Below are 20,716 nucleotides of genomic sequence, written 5' to 3'. Positions count from 1 at the left end.
TAAGAAAGCTCGACTTGTCGTTAAGATGTTTTCCGACAAGTTCAAGGAGTTGACTACGGTGAGGCTTTCTCACTCGTAGCAATGCTAAGAGTCTGTTGGAAATGGATTAGCAGTTACTGCATTATTTATGAAATCTTGCAGATAGAATGTCCAAACATTGTTTCCTCGACAGTTTTCTTGAGGAAAGGTTGTATGTGATACAACCAGAAGGTTTTGACAATCCTGAAGAACGCTAACAAATATGCAATACTCCAACAATCCTTCTAAGGACTGGAGTAAGCATCTCGGAGTTGGGATATACACTTTGATGAGATGATCAAAGATTTTGGGTTTATACAAAGTTTATGAGAAACTTGTATTTCCAAAGAAGTGAGTGGGAGCACTATAGCATTTTTGATGAGTATATGTTGTTGACATATTATTGATCGGAAATGATGTAGAATTTCTGGAAAGCATATAGGGTTATTCGAAAAGTGTTTTTCAATAGAGAACCTAGATTAGGCTACTTGAACAATAAGCATCAAGATCTATAAGATAGATCAAAATGTTTAATAATACTTTCAAATGAGCACATACCTTGACATAATCTTGAAGGTGTTCAAGATGGATCAGTCAAATAAGGAGTTCTTGCCTGAGTTGTAAGGTATGAAGTTAAGAGTTAAAACTCGACCACGGCAGAAGAGAGAGAAAGGACGAAGGTCGTCCCCTATGCTTCAGACGTAGGCTCTATAGTATGCTATGCTGTGTACCACACCGTAAGTGTGCCTTGCCATGAGTCAGTCAAGGGGTACAAGAATGATCCAGGAACGGATCATTGGACAGCGGTCAAAATTGTCCTTGGAGTAAATAAGGACATGTTTCTCGATTATGGAGGTGATAAAGAGTTCGGCGTAAAGGGTTACGTCGATGCAAGCTTTAACACCTATCCGAATGACTCTGAGTAGCAAACTGGATACGTATAGTAGAGCAACCATTTGGAATAGCTCCAAGTGGAGCGTGGTAGCAGCATTTACAATATGACATAGAGAATTGCGAAGTACATACGGATCTGAATGTTGCAGACCCGTTGACTAAAACCTCTCTCACAAGCAAAACATGATCAAACCCCAGAACTCAATGAGACTTAATCACATGGTGATGTGAACTAGTTTAGACACTAGTAAACTCTTTGGATGTTGGTCACATAGCGATGTGACCTATCAGTGTTAATCACATGGCGATGTGAACTAGATTATTAACTCTAGTGCAAGTGGGAGACTGTTGGAAATATGCCCTAGAGGAAATAATAAATTAGTTATTATTATTATATTTCCTTGTTCATGATAATCGTTTATTATCCATGCTATAATTGTATTGATAGGAAACTCAGATACATGTGTGGGTACATAGACAACACCATGTCCCTAGTAAGCCTCTAGTTGACTAGCTCGTTGATCAATAGATGGTTACAGTTTCCTGACCATGGACATTGGATGTCATTGATAACGGGATCACATCATTAGGGAATGATGTGATGGACAAGACCCAATCCTAAGCCTGGCACAAAGATCGTAGTTCGTATGCTAAAGCTTTTCTAAATGTCAAGTATCATTTCCTTAGACCATGAGATTGTGCAACTCCCGGATACTGTAGGAATGCTTTGGGTGTACCAAATGTCACAACGTAACTGGGTGGCTATAAAGGTGCACTACATGTATCTCCGAAAGTGTCTGTTGGGTTGGCATGAATCGAGACTGGGATTTGTCACTCCGGTTGACGGAGAGGTATCTCTGGGCCCACTCGGTAGGACATCATCATAATGTGCACAATGTTACCAAGGGGTTGATCACGGGATGATGTGTTACGGAACGAGTAAAGCGACTTGCCGGTAACGAGATTGAACAAGGTATCGGCATACCGACGATCGAATCTCAGGCAAGTACAATACCGCTAGACAAAGGGAATTGTATACGGGATCGATTGAGTCCTTGACATCGTGGTTCATCCAATGAGATCATCGTGGAACATGTGGGAGCCAACATGGGTATCCAGATCCCGCTGTTGGTTATTGACCGGAGAACGTCTCGGTCATGTCTGCATGATTCCCGAACCCGTAGGGTCTACACACTTAAGGTTCGATGACGCTAGGGTTATAAAGGAAGTTTGTATGTGGTTACCGAATGTTGTTCGGAGTCCCGGATGAGATCCCGGACGTCACGAGGAGTTCCGGAATGGTCCAGAGGTAAAGATTTATATATGAGAAGTCTTGTTTTGGTCACCGGAAAAGTTTCGGGTTTTATCGGTAACGTAGCGGGACCACCGGGAGGGTCCCGGGGGTCCACCAAGTGGGGCCACCGGCCCCATAGGGCTGCATGGGCCAAGTGTGGGAGGGGACCAGCCCCAGATGGGCTGGTGCGCCCCCCCCCCCCCCCCACCAAGGCCCAAGGCGCCTAGGGCTTGGGGGAAACCCTAAAGGGGGGCGCCCCCTTGCCTTGGGGGGCAAGGCAACCCCCCTGGCCGCCGCCCCCTCCTCAGATTGGATCTGAGGGGGCCGGGCCCCCTCTCCCTTGCCCCTATATATATGGGGGGGTGGGAGGGCAGCCGCACCCAAGTTCTGGCGCAGCCCTCCCCCTCTCCCAAGTTCTCCTCCTCTCCCGCGGTGCTTGGCGAAGCCCTGCGGGATTGCAACACTCCTCCACCACCACCATGTCGTTGTGCTGCTGCTGGACGGAGTCTTCCTCAACCTCTCCCTTTCTCCTTGCTGGATCAAGGTGTGGGAGACGTCACCGGGTTGTACGTGTGTTGAACGCGGAGGTGCCGTCCGTTCGGCACTAGGATCTCCGGTGATTTGGATCACGACGAGTACGACTCCTTGAACCCCGTTCTCTTGAACGCTTTCGCTTAGCGATCTACAAGGGTATGTAGATGCACTCTCCTTCCCCTCGTTGCTAGTTTCTCCATAGATAAATCTTGGTGATACATAGGAAAATTTTGAATTTCTGCTACGTTCCCCAACACCATAGGCCCGTTTGTATTTTCTTGAGGGCCGTCATGTATCGACCGGCCTATGGATCTCCCATCCGAGGTTTTATTTTTCCTGAAACATCGGCAGCCCAATTTATGTATTTTTTTGAAGAAAACGCAGAGGTCTGTTCTATTTTTCTATATAAGAATAGGAACGCCAGTTCCAACTTATGTTTCCTTTCTAACTATATTATATATATTTAAATTATTTTATATGATTATTTTTATTGTCACCATATATTTAATAGATACTTACATATGTAAGAAAACAATATCCCACATCTTATTAACTTATAAAAATAATTTCTTAACAATAAAATCCTAAATTATTTTGGCACGAAAATCCTAGTGATTGTGTACAAAAGCTTGGCAAGATTTAAGGACGAAAGTAATAATATCACTTATTATTTAAATATATTTATAACAAAATGCTCAGCCCCTTTTTATTTTTTGATAATATTGCTGGCCCAACCCAACATTATAATTAGAATCAGCCCAGCAAAATCATGTATTTCGAGAAAGTGCAAATGACCTGCAATTTTTTAGGAAATAAAATAAATGGGCCACATGGACGCTACATTATTTGTTCATCCAGCTCAGCTAATGGACTGTAATTTAGAAAAAAAGATCAAATTGACTGTAATTCTACCGCGCAAAAAAAAGACTGTAAATTCTGAAAAAATGGGTTGAATACGTGCCACATTTTTGGAGGCTGAAATGTGGGCCAATAGGTCCAAGCCAAAGCAAGTTGTTGTCAATTTAGTCAACAAATGATTCTGACATGTTAGCCATTGGATTTACATCCAACGACCGGCATCCATCTTCAATCTCTCGTCTTCTTCCTCCAGCGCCGTCGGGACCACCTCCCGCCTCCTGCTACTAGCAGCTCTGCTTAGCATGCTTCGCTATGAAGCGCTACTCCACCGTTGGGCAGGCCATCCCTCCACCCCTCCACACCTCCTGTTCTTCTCCATCGACTGTCGAACCACACCGCACTAGAATCAGTTAACCCTCGTACACCTCTCCGTCTGCGACTCTACTCCCGCGTCTTCCCATCTCCGGCTCGTTGCTGTCCGGGGCCTCGCCGTCGTCCACCACCTTGGATGCGCTTGGCGCGGCGTGGTCAACATGGTCAATGAACAACACCATCGAAAGTAGACTATGCGTTGAGAGGTTGACAGCTGAGTCCACGGCCGCACACAAGGAAATGCCTCATTATTACGCGCAAAATAATGATTCCTCCACCTGACATCTGGGACCCACCAGAAGGGATTCTGTATTTCATGGAAAAAAATGTGCCCCCCCCGCTGACAGGTCGGACTCACCAGCTATCTTCGCACGCAAGGAAGTGCCTCCTTATTACACACAAAAAAATGAATACTCTCCCTGCCAGCTGGAACCCAGCATAGTGGAAGGCTGACTTGTGGGCCTATAAAGTTGACGGGGACGGAGGGCTTTGTCAACTTAGTCAATATGAACGATTCTAGCTCCTATTACCGTACGATGTTCATCCAACGGCCGTAGTGCTTCTTCAACCTCTGGTCTTCTTGCTCCAGCCGCCCAAACCAGCGTCGGTCGTGCCGTGTGCTCCTGACTCCCGTGGCCGGTTGTGATGTCGCGGAGGCCTCACCGCCCCCTACTACTCGCACCGCTGACCAGGCCATCCCTCTACTCACCCACACCCCCTGTTATTCTGCGGCGACGAGAGCCACACACCGCAGCCGAACCAGTGAACCCTCGTACTCCTCTCCGTGCGGGCTTCCATTGCCGCGTATTCCCTGGCTCCATGTCGTTCCCTTCCTAGGCCTCGTCGTCCACCGCCCTGGTGCTCTCCGTGCGGCGTGGTCAACGTGGTCAAGGAACGACTTCCATCGGAGTACTGTACGTGGAGAGGCTGACAGCTGGGTCCACGGCGGCCGCAAGGAAGTGCCTCCTTATTACGCGCAAAATAATTATTCCTTCACCTGACAGCAAGGACCCACCGGACGGGTCACCGTATTTCGCGAAAAACATGATTCGCCCCCTAACTGCTGGGACCCACCAGCTACATCTTCGCACGCAAGGAAGTGCGTCCGGGCAAAAAAATGATTCGCCCCCTAACTGTTGGGACCCACCATCTACATCTTCGCACGCAAGGAAGTGCCTGACAGTCGGGACCCACCTGGTCGAAGCGTACGTAGCATTGTCATTCTAGTCACGAACATGTACGTACATACTGGTGGATGTAGAGACACGCACGTGTCGTAGTAGAGGCGCGCACGTAGCATGTACACATATGTACAGCGGCCAGTGTGCAAGAAAGAAAATATGGCCACGTACATACATACGGGCGGGGTCTCGAACTCCTACTCGCGCATACGTATGGCCAGGGCTTGTGTACATGGCTGGGTCAGAACGGAGAAACAGCGTCGTCGTCGTGTTCATGGGAAGCCAACCGGCTGGGTCGGAACGAAATGTGTCGTCGTGTTCATCGGGAGGGCTTGGACGGAACAGGAGATGGAAACGAGGCCTGGCGTACCACACAACAGAGGAAACGGCCTTGTGTTCGACCGCCACGTTCGAAACGGGATCCTGTTCATCGGGAAGGGTCTGGCGTATCAAAAATGGAGGAAACGGACCTCCTACGGTCGAAACAGGGGTCATGTTGATCGGGGGGGTGTGGCGTACCGCAAAACGGACGAAACGGACTTGTGTTGGAGCGCTACGGTCGAAACGGGGGTCCTGTTCATCAGGAAGGGTGTGGCGTACCACAAAACGGGACTCCACGAGATATTGTTCTTCTCCACCGTCGACCTCCTCCAGCCTCCATGGGCTACTGTTCATCCACCATCGACCTCCTCCAGCCTTCACCTACGACTGTTCATCCACGGGCTCCTGTTCATCCAGCCTCCACCGTGCGCTACTCCACCGGCTACTATTCAACCACCCTTCTCCACGGGCTCCTGTTCAACCACCCCTCCACGGGACACTGTTCATCCACCCCTCCACCGCCTACTGTTCATCTAGCCCTACACGGGGTCGTCCTGTTCATCCAGCCCTCCACGGGTTCCTGTTCATCCAGCTCCAACCGGCTCGATCGATCGGGGTCCTGTTCATCCAGAGGCAACGCCACGGGGTACTGTTCATCCACCCCCACTGCTCATTGTTCATCCAACCCCCCTCCCCCTGCAATGCTCACTGTTCATCCAGAGACAGCATCGGTCGGCTTCAGTTAGCAGCAGTAGCGAAGGAATCGCTCGATCGGGTTCAGTTAACAGTCATCGATCGATCGCTCGGGTTCAGTAACGTGTAGCCTGCAGTGCAATCGCTCGGGTTCAGTTAGAGCCCAATGCCTCGCTCGGGTTCAGTTAGAGCCAATGCCTCGCACACACACGCGTACGTGTACGAGAGAAACGTGCATCGCTCGGGCCCCGACCATCCACCGTAACCGGGAACTCGCCGAAATTTTCCTCGCCCTCGCTTCTACCATGGTTTTTTCCGTCATGGACAGCCCAAAGAATGTCATGCAGCAACGTCTCCAGCTCGCCCAGGACGAAAAGCCCATTTCCTGTCATGATTTTTTGTCATAGAAGTAGGATCCCACCACATCTATGATGATACCGGGTTTTGTCACAATTATCGTCATAGAAGTGTCATAAGTATGACAAAAAAAATTCGTTCGGCCCAAAATGTCACGGATGTGTCTTTTTTTGTAGTGTTGGACTGGAACACCTGCTCTTGTATAAGGGAGGCTAGGTCTGCTCATCGGCCGCGTACGCAACGTGTAGGTGTGCAATAGACGATGGGCCGAGACCCCTGCGCACATAGGATTTAGACCCGTGCTGACCTCTCTGTTGTGCCTAGGTAGGGCGGCGACGTGTCGATCTTCCGAAGCCGGGCATGACCCAGGAAAGTGTGTCCGGCCAGAGGGATCAGGCGTGTTGGGAAATGTGGTGCACCCCTGCAGAGAAGTTTATTTATTCGAATAGCTGTGTCCCTCAGTAAAAGGACGATCCGGAGTTGTACCTTGACCTTATGACAATTAGAACCGGATACTTAATAAAACACACAGAGACAAGTTCCAGAGACATCTTGGTGATCGCTTTCCCACAGGGCGACCCGGGTAGGATTATGCTATGTGATGATACTTGGTGAACTTCAATCTACTCTCTTCTACATGCTGCAAGATGGAGGGTGAACTTCAATCTACTCTCTTCTACATGCTGCAAGATGGAGGCTGCCAGAAGCATAGTCTTTGATAGGACTAACTATCCCCTCTTATTTTGGCATTCTGCAGTTCAGTCCACCGATATTGCCCCTTTACACAGATACCCATGCATATTTAGTGTAGATCCTTGCTTGCGAGTACTTTGGATGAGTACTCACGGTTGCTTTGTTTCCTCTTTTCCCCCTTTTTTCCTCTTCTCCTCGGACGTGGCAACCAGATGTTGGAACCCAGGAGTCAGACGCTACCGTCGACGACGACCCCTACTACACCGAGGGTGCCTACTACTACGTTCAGGCCACCGACGACCAAGAGTAGTTTAGGAGGCATGCGTCTCTTTCGATCTGTATCCCAGTTTGTGCTAGCCATCTTATGGCAACTTGTTTAACTTATGTCTGTACTCGGATATTGTTGCTTCCGCTGACTCGTTTATGTTCGAGCACTTGTATTTGAGTCCTCGAGGCCCTTGGCTTGCAATATGATGCTTGTATGACTTATTTTACTTTTTAGAGTTGTGTTGTGATATTTTTCCGTGAGCCGCTGATCTTGATCGTACACATTTGCATGATTAGTGTACGATTGAATCGGGGGCGTCACAGACTCGCCGCCGTGCGTGAGCTTTGTTGCCGCCATCGCCGACGAAGGAATAGAGACGCACGGCCGAGAGGAGAGAGTGAATGGGAGGGGGAGAGGAAGTGCGAGTGTGGAGAAGATATGGTCCGACCGGATCAAAAGGCTAACGGTTGTTAACCACCTACCATCTCCCCTTTGCTACGTGGCCATGACGACATGTGGGCCACAACTATTAGAAAACCGTTCAAATTTAACCAAATCAATCATTAGTGTTTTGCGCAATTGTTTGGCGCAATGATATCAGTTATTAGCGGAAATTTATAAAATGGTGCATTTTTTGAACCCTAACCGCAATCACAGCGGTGTCTATGCTATTTACTCGGTTTCTCATGCTGTGAGCTAATTCGAGCAAATTTCAAACATCCCCCTCATCAACAATCGAGTGACGCATTATTGCAAACACGAAAATGCAGATATCGATTAGATTTTTTTTTACCGCAGAGCTCGAGGTGTGGCACTCAAAAGAGCACCGCAAAACCAGTGTCGCCCTGAAATAGGCATGGCCCAAAAATACAAATAATCATTTTTCATTAGTAGTACTTCTGTACTTGCTTGCATGTCCTGGACCATATCTTTGCCAATAACAAACACTGTAATTTGTCTCCCACTGCTTTATCGCCGGCTTGTACAGGAAGCGCGTAGGAGCTCCGCCATCACGAATCGGCGATACGAATAAGCCCATAAACAATGCTCCGTAGACGGGGTTCGCATTAACAATCATAGTCAAATCTCTCTGCAACACACTGTACGCAGCCGCGCGTGTGTGCCCCCCACCACTCTCTCCCTCTCTCCGCACTTTGAAAACTCTGAAAACCTCTCGCTCTCGCGAGCGCGGCCGGCCACCCATCCCTCCGTAGCCAGAGCGCACTACAGCCTTTCTCCCTCTAAAAATGGAAGGCGGGCGAGGCGAGGACGAGCACGGCCTTCTCGTCAATTGATCGTCAAGCCGAGGTAGCGATTCCGGACGCGCGTCAGTTTTGCTTCCTCCTTTTTTCTTTCTTTCTGACTGTAGAATCGAATTCGTCCTTGGCGTGGTCCGTTGAAATCTTCTCCAATCTGTTCCCTTGTGTGTTTTTCTTGCGATTCCCCTTTCAGGGCCGTTTGTTTCTTCTTTCTTGGCAGGGAAGAAGCTATTCTATTTGGGCTGAATCGGATTAGGGAAGAAGAAGAAGAAGAAGAAGAAGAAGAAGATGGATCAGTACGAGGTGCTGGAGCAGATTGGGAAGGGCTCCTTTGGCTCTGCGCTCCTGGTGAGGCACAAGGTTGAGAAGAAGAGGTTAGCGCATGCAATTCTACCCTTGCTTGTTCATCCTCCTATGTTCTTCAGAATCCCTGGGGCATCTATCAAGCATGGCTTGTTTCAGGTACGTCCTGAAGAAGATCCGGCTCGCCCGTCAGACCGTCAGGTGCCGTCGATCCGCGCACCAAGAGGTCTTTTTCATTCCCTATTTTGTCTCATGTCGTTTCTCATTTGTCAGCATCCAACTTAGATGGTTCGTTTGACATTTGGATGAATGCGCGAAATTCACCATTTTGTTCATGCAGATGGAGCTCATCGCAAAAGTAAGGAGCCCTTACATTGTGGAGTACAAAGATTCTTGGGTGGAGAAGGTGAGCATCATGGTCCTACCCTCTTCTCTTATCTCTGCATATTGGCAGGGTCCTTTCCTTGCATGTTTCAATGTTCCTACTGAAAATTCTCTTTCAATAAAGAAAAATGTTCCAAACTGAAGGATTCATGTGATCGCCGTCACCTGAAATGAGTGTCTTTGTTGTTGTAATCAGGGGTGCTATGTGTGCATCGTGATCGGTTACTGCGAGGGAGGGGACATGTATGTATGCAACTTGTGAAGTAAGCTCTGAACTGAATTTGGAACCTGTGACGAAATTGTGGTTCTCTGTTTTTCCCTGTGCATTTGCAGGCTAGAGGCCATTAAGAAGGCTAACGGCAACCATTTCTCGGAGGAGGTGCTCAACTAGTACTCTGTAATATGTGTTGTTCAGTAAGTAGCTGCAAATTCAATTACTGAATTTTGCCCCGTTGCCGTGTCCTTTTTTCTGGATGCAGAAACTCTGTGTGTGGCTTGTGCAGCTGCTGATGGCGCTTGATTACTTGCATGCCAATCATATCCTTCATCGAGATGTCAAGGTTGTTACATTTGTAACCTTTATCTGGTACTCGCATTTCATTTCAGTTAAGCCTAGCCGGTTACTCACGTAATGCATTGTGCTTTTTCCAGTGTTCAAATATATTTCTTACAAAGGACCAAAATATACGGATCGGTAAGTATGCTCTAATAAAATCAGCTAGGAAAAATACTTGAAATAACTGACGGCGATATCTTCTGTTCTGAATATATATCTTGTCTGAAACAGGTGATTTTGGGCTGGCCAAAGTATTGACTTCTGACGATTTAGCTTCGTCAGTAAGTTGTTCTTGCTCAATCCGTAGGTAGGCTCATCTTTCTAACATAAGTTGCTTACAACTCGACATATTGTGTCTCTTCTGAAGGTTGTAGGAACTCCCAGTTACATGTGCCCTGAACTTCTTGCCGACATTCCATATGGCTCCAAGTCCGACATATGGTCGCTAGGCAAGTATTCCTATCTGATATTCAGTTACATGTCTTGCTCCGATCGTCGCAATGTTCTCTTGGCTAAACATGTGCAATTTTCAGGATGCTGCATCTATGAGATGACTGCGCTGAAGCATGCATTCAAAGCATTTGTAAGTTGATGTGCTTTTTAAGCATTTGGTACTATGTTTCACCAAAAGTTGTACTTAAGATGATGTGTTTCCCTAACAGGATATGCAGACACTGATAAACAAGATTAACAAGTCTGTTGTCGCCCCTCTACCGACTATATATTCTGGTGCATTGTAAGCACTTGTAACGGATTAACTTGTAGGAAGCTCTTGTGAGCTATTCATGGCATCTGAAAATTATTTTTATAATATATTTATTTTCTGTCATGCAGTAGGGGACTCATCAAAAGCATGCTGCGCAGAAATCCAGATCACAGACCGAGTGTACGAGTCATTTTCCTAGAGAATATTTATTTTATTTTAATGACTATACTGTTGTTTCTGCACTCATTTGCGCATCTCATCGCCTCATACTGATTGTGATTTTCAGGCTGCAGATCTGCTAAACCATCCGCATCTTCAGCCCTATGTGTTGGAAATCCAATCGAAATCAAGTCTGGCTCCCAATATGTTCCCAGCTATACTTCCTAACAAACATGAAAAAAACAAGACTGCGTGTTCTGATGATGAAGACAATTGCAAACCCCAATATGTTAAGAGTCATTCATTTAAAGTACATAGGATTGTGGAACTTGTCAATGCCACCGCTAACCATGGCCGTCCTCAGTCTACCAGAACAGCAAAAGATTGTTCAAAACCGCTTCATCAAGAGATGGTTCAGTTACCAGTCCAGGTCACCAAGGAAGTTGTCAAAGAAGCGATGCATGATAAACATTCAAAAGAAACAAGATCACCGGCACGCACTCCACGAAGGGCGTCCTCGACTCCTAGGAGACGGCTAGAACCTGCAAAAACATTTCATGCTAGAACAGCTCACAAAGAGGAGGTACGTAGTATCTGGCTATACAAAAGGTTAAACTCTTGTACACAGTAAAAAATAACTGAACAAGCGGGAGACCTGTGTATCAGCTTGCAGGTTCGCGTTATGTGTAGTGCATGTGTGACGTATTGTGTGTACTTTGATCAAATATTATGCATTAACCTTTTCTTGTTTTCACAGCAGCAGCAGCCTTCCCCATCAAGGTCTTCAGAAGACCAGACAATACAAGCTACACGGCGAGCATCACTTTCCCCACACATGTTCAAAGCTCCTGAGAAGAAGCGACTCGTCGACATTCTTACCAGATTGAAGTCTCCTGATGTATCAGTTAACGCACCTCGAATCGACAGAATTGCTGAATTCCCACTGGCATCGTCTGAAGATCCATTGTATCCCATCATGAAGCTCTTGCCACCATCTATCACTGACAAATCAATCACCAAGGACAAATGCACTTTCCAAGTGCTCCGAGGGGACGGTGAAAGCCACACCAACACTCGTGATCTGAACCTGCTCAGTATCGACAATAATCAACTCGGAAGTTCGTCTGATTGGAGGCAGAAGAGGTTCGACACGACATCCTACCGGCAGCGAGCTGAGGCTCTAGAGGGCTTGCTTGAGTTCAGTGCCCAGTTGCTCCAACAAGAGAGATTTCAGGAGCTGGGGATCTTGCTAAAGCCTTTTGGACCTGGGAAGGCGTCTCCAAGAGAGACAGCCATATGGTTGTCAAGGAGCTTCAAAGAAACGGGATTATAAGGGGGGGGGGGCTCGAAAGGAAAACATAAACCCACAATAATTTGCATTTTATTAGCTTCAGGCTGTACAGTTCCACTGTGTAAACACCCCACCCACCTCCCTTGTGGACCAGTACTCCAATTTTCTGACCTGAAATTGTCTTGTGAATACAACTCCAAAACCATGTTGACATTTTGAGAAAAGAACAGTTCTTGGATGTACTTCAATACTAGGAGTATAAGTTATCTGAAGATTTTGCTGATATCTGAATAAAGTTGTGCGGCTGTTCTTGTTTTTGTATTTCTACATTGATAAGACTGTTTCAGTGTTGGCCCTTGCTGCCTTGAAAGACCACATGGATATGCAGCCGACACTTCTTGTCCAGAATAATAAGGGGAAAAGAACTTTTAACAGGTACATCTATAAGCCGCATATTATATTTTGCTATTTTTGCTTGCTTGAGTTTGTAGCATGTTAGGTGATGAATAAGCTTGTGGTGAGCTGTATTCTGAATTATCTGATATACATGCAGGCTCCCAAGTTTATTCAAAGTGTTGTTCTATAAGATGATTGGCGCCCAAGAAGATTAATGGCATTGACTTGTCACGATCACAACGGCTTCAATCAATTGAAGTGGTGTTTTATCCACAATCTGATTCTCTTTCAAGCCAAAAATAAACTGTGAGAGCCAACGAAACATAGAAAAACTATATTTTATAGAACAACATAATTTCCTCATTTTACACAGATAGCTTATTCATTGAAAAATCGTAAATTCAACACACCGACAACAGGTAGCTGACCCAAAACACTCACTTTGTTTTGACACTGACGCCGTCCGATCCGGCAATGATCACTGAAGTTGCCATGTTCAAAAACAAGCCATGCTCAACAACTCCTTCCAAAGCCGCAATCTCCTTGCCCGCGCCCAGCGCGTCCCTGATCGGCGTCTTGAAGTATAAATCGACAATGTAGTTCGAGTTGTCAGTAACATAGGGCTTGCCATCCTCATTCAGTCTCAGCTTCGCCTCGCAGCCTTCTTCGTTGAACAGACCCTGCAGCCTTACTTGGTTGTGCTTCCAGCAGAACTGCACGACCTCCACCGGCATGGCGAGGCCGCTCCCTCCCAGGCCGGCGACCAGCTTCGTCTCATCGACGACGACGACAAACTTTGCTGACGCGGCCTCGACCATCTTCTCCCGGAGCAGGGCTCCACCCCGCCCTTTGACAAGGTTAAGATCTGGGTCGACCTGCTTGGTAAAAAAATTGAAACATGGTTAATCATAGATGGTTCTTGGGAAAAATTAAGGGGACAATCTGAACTGAACCTCAGTAAGAGCCGTCAGAACTAAAATGGTACGGTGCAGAGAGAAAGTCAATGGCGAGGGAAGAGGGAGGAGAGGACCTCGTCGGCGCCGTCGATGGCGAGGTCGATGACGGGGTGGTCGTCGAGCGTGGAGAGCGGGATCCCGAGCGACATGGCCTGCTCGAAGGTGCGCTTGGAGGTGGGCACGCCGACGATGCCGGAGAGCTTCCCGCTGGCGAGGAGCGCGCCGATCTCGGCGACGGCGAAGGCGGCCGTGGACCCCGTCCCGAGCCCCAGGACCATGCCGCTCTGCACCTGCTCCACCGCGCGCACCGCCGCGAGCCTCTTGAGGTCGTCCTGCGTCAGCGCCGTCGCCGCCCGCGCGGCGTCCGCGCGCACCGCGAAGCGCGCCGGCCGGCGCGGGGCGGCGCGGCGCGTGGCGGCCGCGTGGAGGCGGACGGCGGTGGCGGTCGCGGCGGCGGCCATGCCGGGTGGGTGGGTGGCGGCGGGTGGTGGGAGTTCTTGGAGCTCGGTGAGGATGGATGGGGAGCTGGTGGAGAAGGAGAGGGCGGAGGAGATGTGCGGGGGTTGGTGCCTGGTGATCAACGGGTTGAGGGTTGGTGGTGAATTGGAGGGTCAGCGCCGCCCGAACGTCGGCTTCGAACTTATCCTGCGCGACGCGACTACAGCCGTCGGATTTTTTTTTCCGCACGAATCTCCGCACATGATGACCGATGTTTTCGCAATTGCTCTCTCGCTTTCTATTAGGCGCAAACTGGATTATAGCCATGGGGATATATCGTCGTCTCCCCTCCTTCGGGTCTCCCGAGATCCAACATTTTGCCGGGTTCTGCTTCCATTCAATGTCGACGGAGACAACAAATTGTTGTCGGTGAGTCATGGCGGAGGGGCTTCGCAACTGGAGGTAGCAGGAGGAAAGGAGCATGTTCTGCACCCGCGTGGAGCTTTGTGCCGCGCAGCCTGGGTTTTTGTACAAGTCGTCCAACAACGGCGGTGGGCGGGGAGAAGCGTCGGTCCGCCTTCCACATCGGGTGCATCAGCATGGTGGGCGCGTCCACGCTTGACCGCACCCGCACTTCCTTCAACGCCGCCCTTTGGAAGAAGCTCAAGGACCTCATGCGTGAGCACGAGGTCATCGATCGACACCGCATTCAACCAATTTTGAAATTCGTGAACCGAGATTGCTTATGTGTGTTTGTTGTTCGATTTTGGAAATGGCTGGCTCAATCTGTTTGACCATCGAGAATTCGATAGGTGGGTGGAGAGGAGGGAGGCGTCGCTGATCCCCTCCAATTTCAAGCTCTAAAAGGAGGTGCACGCCCCGGCTTTCACATGTGCCATCCTAAAAATGGCAGATTTTCTCGACGCACGGCGTGCAACCTTTTGTAAATACCAGAATTTTTGGGAGGTTACCCTTGAAGTAGCCCAAAACTTTAAAGGGAAATTTTTGCAGCATATTGTTTTAGCTTCCGTAGTTGCACATGACCTTGGATGAAGATGACCCAAAAATTAAAGTTGTTATTTTTGACGATGCAAAGAACTTTAGAGTACAAAAACAATGTCCTGTTAGCAAAATAGCAGCTGTCAAAGTAATAGCACAAGATGATTGTAAGATATATTTTTTTCTTCTCATGTCAGCACAAGTTAGCCAGCTTTTATGTTGAGCATTCTATAATTCTATAAGCATTTGACTGAACTAAAATTCTGCCATATGCAGAGTTTTAGAGCACAGGTGAGTATGAATGATGAAAAAATAATTAAATTCAGAGAACGTTTCTGCATAACCAAAAAATGCCACTAACAGGAGGATCACTCCCAGCTCCATTTTAATTGTGAAGATCATGATCAGACACTAAGTACACAGCATTCTGACGCCGAAAAGTAGTACTGAAAGCAGTATTACAGAACAGAATCATAATACATCAAGGCATCAGAGATAACATCTATTCTTCAGACAGAGACAGTGGCACATATCTTCTCATGAACTTGAGCAAGCGCTTGTGGCCTGCAATCCCCGACTCCTTTTGACATTGGACCTCCGAGCGCCGCCGGTTATGAATTTTTTAGGCAAAAATTTTGGAGCCCATTCAGCAAAAAAACAAAACGAAAATTACTGAAAGAGCCATCATGGACGTTCTTGCTGAGAAATTTTATAATGTACAGGAACAAGCCAGGAGATACGGTCGAATCGAGATTCGAGAGATGCAGTACAATTTTTCCGTTGCATTCAGATTCATTTCTTGCAAGAACCAACAATTCCATTACATTCAGACCCATCGCCTTCCACAAAGGCACAGACTACACAGACCGACAGAACACCAACTCACGCACTCAGAAACGAAACCGTAGCACGAGAACAGGAGCAGCATCCAGCAGAGTCGACTCGATGGAGCAGCAGCAGGCGCAGGTCAGCCGCCGAAGCCGTAGAGGGTGCGTCCCTGTCGCTTGAGCGCGTAGACGACGTCCATGGCGGTGACGGTCTTGCGGCGGGCGTGCTCGGTGTAGGTGACGGCGTCGCGGATGACGTTCTCGAGGAAGATCTTGAGCACGCCTCGGGTCTCCTCGTAGATGAGCCCCGAGATGCGCTTCACGCCGCCACGGCGAGCCAGACGACGGATCGCCGGCTTGGTGATGCCCTGGATGTTGTCCCGCAGCACCTTCCGATGACGCTTCGCGCCGCCCTTGCCGAGGCCCTTCCCGCCCTTGCCGCGGCCGGACATGGTTGACTGCTTGGAGCTGACTGAGATGGAAACGGATGAGGAGCGGTGGTGGTGGCGGCTGGTGGGATGATTGTGATTTGGGAGGAATCGAAGGGGGATTTAACAAGGGAGGAGTGTGCAGCCTGCCGTTGGATCCGCACGGGATTGGACGGTCGGGATGGCGATCCGCGAGAGAGATGGCGCGGATCTGTGACGTGGCTCTCAAATTTCGTTGTTCGTTCAGGCGGGTGGCAGCTCAAATTTTGGACTTTGCTGGTTCCAAGCGAGCCATTCGTGCGTTCGTTCATCGTCCGTTCGAAACTTGAGTACACCACAACGGATGGAATTACTCTCTCTGTAAAGAAATATAAGTGTTTGTATCACTACTTTAATGATTTAAACATTTTTATATTACTTTACAGAGGAAGTACGTGTAACACGATCACACCTTTATTTTATTATCAAAGAAGGGTTTCCTCCTCCAATTTCCATTAAGAAAAACCAACAGCAAACTACGAATACCAGTTCACTTATACAAAGATAGAAGGCCCAAAAGCTACTAGAACTACCTCACGCAACGCATCATAGCTAGCAAGCGCAAAACCCAACTAGGAGAGAAATTTCACCCACAACAAAAACGACAATCATGCTACAACGACACACAAACTAAGAGCGGGTCTATTACAGATATTAAGATAGAAACATCCAGAGCAAAAGCATAAAGCAAAGTTCTTTGCAAGTCTGCCACTGCTTTGAAGTGAAGGATGCCACCACACATATCCATCAGTCTTCTAGTCGCGGCACATTATACCTCCACCCCTGCGCAGACCTGTAAACTTCACTTGGTACTCGTTCAAGCAACTTTGATCCCAGCTCCAGTTCCTTTTTGTTTCGGTCCTTTGTCTACAAAATAGACCACGCCATGATCAAATATGTCATCATTTGTATCTATGGCATAGGATCCTTGTAGATTTTATGCTAAAAAATGACAGCATTACGACTCTTCCAAATTGCCCAAAACATAGCCCATAAATCCACCAGAACTAATTTTTCTACTTTTCTAAAGGTTTTGAGCCATCCTCCAAAGCATTCCTCAACCGAGGTGGGGATGGTTCTAAGACCAAAAGTGCATTTCAACAGACTCCACATTAAAGATGCAGCTGAACAAGTAAAAAATAAATGATCTATTTGCTCTTCCTTACCATAGAACACACAATCTTTAGACCCTTTCCATCCTTTTCTACTCAAAGAATCTTTAGTTAAAATGCTTTTTTTTGTTCATTAGCCTGAGATACACTTTAATTTTTGCAGGAACTTTCACTTTCCACAAAAAATTCTATGGATATTTGCAGTTTTCAGCTACTAGTTTCCTATACAAGGTTTTAAAAGAGAGTTTTTTTATCAGCGGTGAGAGTCCATTAACACTATCTCTACCCCTCCCCATTTCAACTTCTTCACATCTTCTTTTTAAATTGTTCCATAGCTCCAGAGTATCTTCACATAAGGTTCTCCTAAATCTAAAACCCTGCCACCCTTTACAGATGGCCTCATCCATAGTAACATTATGATCAAACCAGAGGTTGTATAGCCTAGGATAATTATCTTTTAAAGCATGGTCATCTACCCATATATCCTCCTAGAATCTAGTTCCTTTTCCATCTCCCAGTTTCTTCATAGCAAACTTATAAAAGATCTCTTTTACTTTCAGCAAGCTCCCCAGAACTGGGAATCTCCTTGTTTTTTCTTCACGCTTGAAATACATCCATCAGGAACATATTTGTCAAACAACACCTTTTGCCACAAACCCTCATCTTGTTCCATTTTCCAGAACCAGTTCACTAGCAAAGCTATATTCATAATTTCCAAATTTAGAATCCCCAGCCCCCCACAATCCTTAGGGAGACAACATTCTTTCCACTTAACCAAATGATATATTTTTTTGGCTTCACCTTCTTGCCAAACTAGTCTTGCTCTATAGAAGTCAACTTTTTTCCTTACACCTACTGGCAAGGGATAAAAGGACATCATGAATAGGGGCATGTTGGTCAAGCAAGTCTGAACTAGAGAAATTCTTCTAGCTATAGATCCTAGCAGCCTGCCTTTCCAACATCTGCATCTACTCTCAAATTTTTCAACCACCCCATCCGGTGTTTGTTTCTAATCATAACATCAAACACAGGTAAACCCAAATGTTTCATGGTAAGATCTCCCATTTTACATGCAAAAATTTCCTGATATATTTCTTTTCTATCATTAGGAGCAATTCACATTTATGAAAGCTGATTTTCAGCCCAGACATTTGCTCAAATGCACACAAAATGAATTTTAAGTTTTTTGCACTTTCCACATCATCCTGTAGTAAAAAAAATAGTATCACCAGCATATTGCAACATGTTGACTCCTTTATTATCATTTTTCCCAAGCACACCCCTTACTATTGTTGGGGAATGCAATAATTTCAAAATTTTCCCTACGATCACGCAAGATCTATCTCTAGGTGATGCATAGCAACAAGAGGGAGAGTGTTGTCTACATACCCTCATAGACCGAAAGCGGAAGCGTTATGACAACGCGGTTGATGTATTCATACATCTTCACGATCCGACCGATCCTAGCACCGAAGGTACGGCACCTCCGTGATCTACACACGTTCAGCTCGGTGACATCCCACGAACTCTAGATCCAGCTGAGGTCGAGGGAGAGTTTCTTCAGCATGATGGCGTGGTGATAGTGATGATGAAGTTACCGGCGCAGGGCTTCGCCTAAGCACTATGACGATATGACCGAGGTGGAAATCTGTGGAGGGGGCACCACACACGGGTAAACAATAAACTTGTGTGTTCTAGGGTGCCCCCTGCCCCTGTATATAAAGGAGGGAGAGGGAGAAGCCGCTGGCCCTAGGGGGCGCGCCAAGGTGTGGAGTCCTACTAGGACTCCCTAGTCCTAGTAGGATTCCACCTCCCATATGGAGTAGGAAAGGGGGAAGGGAGAAGGAGAAGGAAAGGGGGGGGGGCGACCCCCTTATATTAGAACTAATCGGCCTCCTGCCCAAGGGAGGGGGGGCGCACCAGCCCCTTGTGGGCTGATGTGCTTCCCTCTTATGGCCCATAAGGCCCATAACTTCTCCCGGGGGGGTCCGGTAACCTCCCGGTACTCCGGAAAAATGCCCGAACCACTCGGAACCATTCCGATGTCCAAATGCAACCTTCCAATATATGAATCTTTATGTCTCGACCATTTAAAGACTCCTCGTCACGTCCGTTATCCCATCCGAGATTCCGAACAAACTTCGGTCATCAAATCACATAACTCATAATACAAATCGTCATCGAACGTTAAGCGTGCGGACCCTACAGGTTCGAGAACTATGTAGACATGACCGAGACATATCTCCAGTCAATAACCAATAAAGGAACATGGATGCTCATATTGGCTCCTACATATTCTACGAAGATCTTTATCGGTCCAACCGCATAACAATATACGTTGTTCCCTTTGTCATCGGTATTATACTTGCCCGAGATTCGATCGTCGGTATCATCATACCTAGTTCAATCTCGTTACCGGCAAGTCTCTTTACTCGTTCTGTAATACTTCATCCCGCAACTAACTCATTAGTCGCAATGCTTGCAAGGCTTATAGTGATGAGTATTACCAAGAGGGCCCAGAGATACCTCTCTGAAACACGGAGTGACAAATCCTAATCTCAATTTATGCCAACCCAACAAACACCTTCGGAGACACCTGTAGATCACCTTTATAATCACCCATTTACGTTGTGATGTTTGGTAGCACACAAAGTGTTCCTCCGGTATTCGGGAGTTGCATAATCTCATAGTTTGAGAAACGTGTATAAGTCATGAAGAAAGCAGTAGCAATGAAACTGTAACGATCATAATGCTAAGCTAACGGATGGGTCTTGTCCATCACATCATTCTCATAATGATGTGATCCCGTTCATAAAATTACAACACATGTCTATGGTTAGGAAACATAACCATCTTTGATTAACGAGCTAGTCAAGTAGAGACGTACTATTGACACAATGTTTTGTCTATGTATTCACACATGTACTAAGTTTTCGATTAATACAATTCTAGGATGAATAATAAACATTTATCATGATATAAGGAAATAAGTAATAACTTTATTATTGCCTCTAGGGCATATTTCCTTCAGTCTCCCACTTGCATAATAATCTAGTTCACATCGCCATGTGATTTAACACCAATAGTTCACATATGTATGTTATTAACACCCATAGTTCACATCGCCATGTGATCAACACCCAAAGGGTTTACTAGATTCAATAATCTAGTTCACATCGCTATGTGAATATCACCCAAAGAGTACTAAGGTGTGATCATGTTTTGGTCATGAGAGAAGTTTAGTCAACGGGTCTGTCACAATCAGAGTCATGTGTATTTTGTAAATATTTTATGTTTACAATGCTCTGCATGGAGCTACTCTAGCTAATTGCTCCCACTTTCAATATGTATCCAGATTGAGACTTTAGAGTCATCTGGAT

At 46.9% G+C, this 20,716-nt stretch overlaps 3 protein-coding genes across 7 annotated transcripts; 1 reads left to right on the top strand and 2 right to left on the bottom strand.

Moving 5' to 3' along the window:
- Positions 1-8,594: 8,594 nt before the first annotated feature.
- LOC123135814 (serine/threonine-protein kinase Nek3) lies at positions 8,595-12,458 on the top strand. Of its 5 annotated transcripts, none has more exons than XM_044555031.1 (14): positions 8,595-8,791; positions 8,963-9,116; positions 9,205-9,271; positions 9,386-9,451; positions 9,626-9,672; positions 9,763-9,808; positions 9,909-9,989; positions 10,081-10,123; positions 10,217-10,266; positions 10,353-10,568; positions 10,648-10,721; positions 10,820-10,871; positions 10,978-11,433; positions 11,608-12,458. In XM_044555031.1, exons 2-14 carry the CDS (start codon positions 9,031-9,033, stop codon positions 12,181-12,183), a joined length of 1,860 nt encoding a protein of 619 aa, XP_044410966.1. In that variant the 5' UTR covers positions 8,595-8,791; positions 8,963-9,030; the 3' UTR covers positions 12,184-12,458. The 5 variants fall into 5 exon arrangements, with proteins under 5 accessions (XP_044410966.1, XP_044410967.1, XP_044410969.1 ...); XM_044555032.1 differs by lacking the exon at positions 8,595-8,791 and adding an exon at positions 8,795-8,874; XM_044555035.1 differs by lacking the exon at positions 8,595-8,791 and having other exon boundaries at positions 8,803-9,116; positions 10,353-10,434; positions 10,519-10,568.
- Positions 12,459-12,861: 403 nt separating this feature from the next.
- On the bottom strand, positions 12,862-14,069 carry LOC123135816 (probable ribose-5-phosphate isomerase 3, chloroplastic). Its single transcript, XM_044555036.1, has 2 exons — positions 13,568-14,069; positions 12,862-13,412 (listed from the first exon to the last, which is right to left on the bottom strand). Exons 1-2 carry the CDS (start codon positions 13,952-13,954, stop codon positions 12,975-12,977), a joined length of 825 nt encoding a protein of 274 aa, XP_044410971.1. The 5' UTR covers positions 13,955-14,069; the 3' UTR covers positions 12,862-12,974.
- A 1,623-nt stretch (positions 14,070-15,692) lies between these two features.
- On the bottom strand, positions 15,693-16,288 carry LOC123135813 (histone H4). Its single transcript, XM_044555030.1, has one exon. The coding sequence runs from the start codon at positions 16,207-16,209 to the stop codon at positions 15,898-15,900; it is 312 nt and encodes a 103-aa protein (XP_044410965.1). The 5' UTR covers positions 16,210-16,288; the 3' UTR covers positions 15,693-15,897.
- Positions 16,289-20,716: the final 4,428 nt, after the last annotated feature.

The sequence above is a fragment of the Triticum aestivum genome, chromosome 6B (assembly GCF_018294505.1).
Source record: "Triticum aestivum cultivar Chinese Spring chromosome 6B, IWGSC CS RefSeq v2.1, whole genome shotgun sequence".
Classification (NCBI taxonomy): Eukaryota; Viridiplantae; Streptophyta; class Magnoliopsida; order Poales; family Poaceae; genus Triticum; species Triticum aestivum.
The sequence above is the reverse complement of the archived record's forward strand: the minus strand, read 5'-3'. Positions and strand labels throughout refer to the sequence as shown.